The sequence below is a fragment of the Trachymyrmex septentrionalis genome, unplaced genomic scaffold (assembly GCF_001594115.1).
Source record: "Trachymyrmex septentrionalis isolate Tsep2-gDNA-1 unplaced genomic scaffold, Tsep1.0 scaffold330, whole genome shotgun sequence".
NCBI classification, from domain to species: domain Eukaryota; kingdom Metazoa; phylum Arthropoda; class Insecta; order Hymenoptera; family Formicidae; genus Trachymyrmex; species Trachymyrmex septentrionalis.
This window is the reverse complement of record NW_017305495.1, coordinates 233,652-239,179: the sequence shown is the minus strand read 5'-3', so window position 1 is coordinate 239,179 and position 5,528 is coordinate 233,652. Positions and strand designations below refer to the sequence as shown.

At 28.4% G+C, this 5,528-nt stretch overlaps 1 protein-coding gene across 1 annotated transcript in view; it reads right to left on the bottom strand.

Annotated features, from left to right (window-relative positions):
* LOC108750177 (sodium/potassium-transporting ATPase subunit beta-2-like) overlaps positions 1 to 4,889 on the bottom strand; it is a 12,255-nt gene extending 7,366 nt beyond the window's left edge. The window contains exon 1 of the mRNA XM_018489468.1: positions 4,501 to 4,889. Coding sequence (XP_018344970.1) covers positions 4,501 to 4,651 — 151 coding nt within the window. The 5' untranslated portion in view covers positions 4,652 to 4,889. The remainder of the gene's footprint in view (positions 1 to 4,500) is intronic.
* Between the last annotated feature and the right edge of the window lie 639 nt (positions 4,890 to 5,528).

The window sequence follows — 5,528 nt, the reverse complement described above, 5'->3', positions numbered from 1 at the left end:
AATACACAGGATCCTATCTCATAACAAATAAAATATATTTTAACAAATACAATATCAAAAACAGAAACTCCTCAAAAAGTTCCTTTATCTCTTTTAGAAACAGAAATAGCACTTTAACGGTTTTTTTTCCCCCAATGTCTTAGAATAAGAAATTTTAAATAGCAGACTCGAAAAGGGGTGAACAAAAGTATATAGGATTTTTTCGCTGTATGTCAAGGTTAATTGTATTTCAAGGATACATCTTGATATATGTATTTTTCGAAGCTTAGTGTGGCTACCGTGAAACTTCAACAGCTTCTGAGCCAATTAAACCAAAACAATCTTGTGAATTAATACACAGTGTTGGCGTATGCATTTGAAAGTCTTCTCTTTATTGCAACAAGGAAATTGAACTGACCAGTCAGTTGCCGATATTAGAAGAAGATGGATGTAACATAATTAGACTATTTATTATATAGTTGAATATAATTAAAATTATTATATAACAATTTTTTGTAGTAATATAATAATTATTATTATATGATAAATTTATAATATAATTACATATAATTATATACTATATAATAACAAGTTTTGATTTTAGAATACTACTTTAAGCATCTTCAGCGATATTTCGAGCTTGATATATTAGAGCATTTTTCATTTTTTGTACGTTTAATTCGTATTAAATTTATATGTTTCTGCGTTTTCCGTTTCTAAATGCTCATATTTTCGTATTAAGATATTCTAGCTAATAGGTTTAAATTTTTTAAAGATTACCATCATTTGGGGATATCATGTTAAACTGTAAGAAGGACTCGTATATATACTTTTATATAGACGAGTGCGTAATAACCGTTAGGTCGCCATAGCGACAGCCGTAAACACACCCTGGGATATATAAAGACAGGGCAGTAACCACGTTCGGCGTGATCGACACGGCGCCGGTAGACTAATTAATTGAAGCTCGCAAACAGTCTTCTTCATACACGCGACGTCGTAATGAATGCCTCTTTATCTTCCCTAGACGCCCTAACTATTTCGGAAAGAGTTCGTCATGTTTCAAGTATTTAATAATTGTGACCATTTTTGCGATTCGAGATAACAGCAATGTTGACCCTCATGATAGTATTTATTATTAATGGTCAATTTGTATGACGTGTCAATAAATTTATTAGCATTGAATATATCATGTATATACATACATTAATTTTTTATAAATTAAAAAAATTAATTTATTAATAATAATAATTCTATATTAATATTTAAGCAATAGAAAATTTAAGTTGTTACAAATTTAAAAGTACATTTGTGCAATTATAATTAGATATTAATGATTACGTTATAGTGAAGATATTCGTCATATAATATATCTTGGGTCATTGGCACTATCACGTGTTAAAAAACAAACATGCAGTAATTGCCGGTAAAATATACTGGCATTAATCGTTAACATGCCGTCATGACACATCATGCAACAACGATGCACGTTAATACTTAATAGGTAGTGTACGATTAGTAAGCATGCTTTTTAATTTTTTATTCTTTCAATATTTTATAAACTCAGACAATAAGAGAAAAAAATAATTACAGCTATTATGATATTTATCTATATTGCATTTTTATACGACCATATACGTCATTTGTGCCGTAGTTTATAAACTTCAACAAGTAGTTTCATTGAAGAAATAATTTATATAGATACAAATCCGTTGCAAAAATTGCACGTCCCTGTGTATTTCCTTTTATTCATCATTAATGTCGTAACATGCCTGAAATGCATAGATAATATTGCCAATTTCAACATTATTAAAACAACTAGAAATTGTTGTATGTAGAAAATAATACAAACTCGTACAGAAAATGCATACAAAGATAACCTTAGTTTACAAATCGAAGTATAATTTATTATCTATATCATTATTATCCACTTAGGATAATAAACATATGTCTTTAAATTATAAACATAAAAAGTTTTGAGAAGTCTATTAATCCAAGGTCTTAAATCTGTGATTGGAGTAAATAATTTTTTATACTTTATTATTAAGTAATTTTATATTTTTTTTTATATATAATTTATATAAATCACTTTACATTATTACAAGTTATCTGATATAATTAATTTTACATCATCATATCATTATACAATAGTATTCTTGGAACATGAGATTGTGAGTAATTTTCCGTAGTAGTTCCTTATACATATATAAGTAAGAATTTTACGAATATATTTTTTATCTCGCTTTTTTTTTAGAATAATTCAAACTTTTTTTTTTTTAATAATTTATACATACGTAAAGTACTTTGTAGTTTATTTTAATTGTAATTTATTTTATTTATTTTAATACATATATTCTAAAATATTTTCTACATTCGTACTAATTCTTAATTTACGTATATTTTTTCACCGGATTTTTTAATTATATTAATTATCATTGAAATGCCAAACTCATGACATTTCTGATCTAAAATTAATTCTGAAATTAAAAAATTTTATCTATTTTGTAACTTTACTATAAAGGTTTAAAAATTCTAATAACTTTATGTTTAATTTTTTCAGTCATAATAGAAAAATGTTTATTTAAAAGTGACAAATACATAATTATTTTACTCTAATTTTTTTAAATAAAAACAATTATAATCTTGTTTAATGTAACACTTAATTTTAAATGAGATATTATTAGCGCGCGGTGTCACTTATAACAGGTACATATCCTCACTTATTCAATTATTATCATAAGCTGACTCACAACAAAGTAATGTTGAAATGTGCAGCATACTCATAAGAATAATCTAAAAATATGTTCTATTTCTTTAAAAAAAAACAAAGCTTATAATTTATTTAGATGGTGTCGTAATGAATTGAGCTAAATTTATATTTACATATAATACAAAATAAAATAATAAAATTTTAAATAATTATATCAAAATTTTAAAAATGTTGAAAACGTTACAATATTTTAAATATTGTGAGAAAAGAATTTGTATAAATAAATATAAATCTATTAGTGGACAAGAATCAGCTGATTAAAGAAAATCTCGGTTATTATATTAAAATTTACGTCAATTTTTATTTAAATCTAAATATTTAAATCATTGCTTACACCATTACGATTATATAGCATTTATCTATTTAAAGTCTATAATTTGCTTAATTATTGCACTAAAAAATAAAAATTTTTCTTTATAATTCTCAAAACATTTTTCCGTGCTCATCAGTTCTTATATTAAATTCAAAGTATTAACCTTTCGTTGACATACTTGAGTGTGAACCACCCACAAAATTATTTTAACTCTCTGAAATTCAATTTTCTTTTATTTTGTAGAACAAAAATATATTATAAGAAAAATCTTTGTTTTTTCAATTCTCAAAATAGCCTACATTTAATATACAAATAAATACCCTTTATCCAAAATCCAACTTACAAACTAATTTTTTTTAAGTATCATATCTGAACAACAATTCTGTAAATTTTTAACTTTTAATATTAAATTTTTTAAAAGTTACAATTTTTCAAAGATTTTACTCGTTTTTTCTCTATTCATTGAATAGAGAAGAATTTTTTCAAAAACTGTAATGAAATCTCAATTAAAACCTATTTGAATGTATTCTACAGACTTTGAAATTGACTCATAATTTTTGTCATATTGATTGGATTTTTTAAATGAGAATGTCAATTGTTTAAACATTGGTCTGGGTGTGAGTCGCCCAGTGTGTCAAAAAGCGATAAAAGAAAATGGAGTGTCAACGAAGGGTTAATAAAATTATTTTTTAAATTAATTTTTCTCTTTTTTTTATATAGATACAGAAAGAAAAAAGAAAGTGTACAATCAATTTTTTATTAAAAATACTCAATTCTAGAAAACTCCAAGTTTGCTAAAGTTAATTTTGCTAATTGATGTATTAATATTTAAAAAATCTATAAAGAAAATCTGACTGACACGCCCTACACATGTGTACTTCCTTTCAATAGTATTTAGAAATGTTTGCGATAATTAGATATAGTACATAAAAAATATAACTTATTTATTTTTCTTTATTTTCTAACAATACGAATGTTTCAAAAATATTCGTTGGAAAGAATGGAAAGCATCATAACGATTAGTACCGATACTTTCCCAGACAATAGCATAATGGAGTTGATTAAATAATTGGTGCGCAATCGGTCGAATAACGATGGTGAATTAAATCGACTTCTGTGTAAGAAAAAAAACTGCAAACTTTGAAATTTTTTAAACGTATCGTCAACAGGCGGATCTTCTTCAGTGAGAGTGTGAAAATGTTCGAGACGCTTTAAAATTAAGTGACGCCGCGTTTTTCATAGGAACGATACTAGGTGTGTCTACTCGGAGAAAAAAAATCAAATAGTATCGACAGTTGCAGGTATCCGATTTCGAGTTAGCGATAGTATCGATACTCCGTTAAACCGCATCGTACTACCGCAACTCCTATGATAGCTATCACATAATTTCTTCCATATCGCATGGAAGAAATCCTAAAGCTGGCAACACCGCGCTTACCCCAACTACTGGCAGTCCTGCCCATAAACGCGCCGGTCTCGCGATTGTATAGAAAGGTCTTCATAGACTGGCTGACCGACATGCTCGGTGGTTTTTCATACGGATTCATCAGCTCCATCGCGGTAACCATCTTCGTATCTTTGGCCACCATCGCGTCCCACCTGTTACAAGAATGATTCACAAAACGCGCGCACCCGCCCGCGGTATCTCGAACACAGTACCGAGTTTCTCAAATTCGAAACACTCTGCACTCGAAAGTAGCTTGCCAAGCGAGCGTCCGCGCGTCGAGATTCGCTGTTCTCTTTCCCTTTCTTCGCTAATTCGTAAACGCTCGACAATTCCAACTCGCAGGTTACTCCGACTCGCAGGCGTCGCCAACAGTTCTTTCTTCGGCGCCACCAGGTTGACTAAACGCGCCCAAGCGCGCGACGACCTTCCTCCTTCTCTTTCGCTTCCTTCTCCCCTCCTATCCTTTTCAGACTGCCCCTCCTTGACCGCAGGTTCGGACCCAGTTCTTTGCGGGACCTAGGTGCTGCTGAAGACGTGTTTACTAAGATAATCCTCTTTAAAAATAGGAGGGATATTTTTAAAAAATTCAATATTAATTGTAGTTAAATTTTAATAGATAAACTTTTTTTGTAATTGTTAATAAAACACATGAACAATATTACATTATTATAGTTATAAATCACACTTAATGTGAGATACACGTGAGTTGTTATCTCACATCACGTGAGATAACAACAAAAATTATAACAAGTTATGAGATTATATTTTATTTTTAAAAATTACATACTTTTTTGCCGAATCTATTTTTCATGTGAATATTATCTGGTTTTCAAATAAAATTTTTTTTATGTTAGTTGAAAATTATATTTCATACTTGTCATTTTCATTTATTATTTCACATTTATTATTTTCATACTTAAAACAGTGGCAATTCATGTTCTTAATTTGAGATAAAATTTGAGAGGTAAAATTGGAGAGGTAAAATTGGACAAAGAGTTAAAATTTAGAACCGTCTTTCT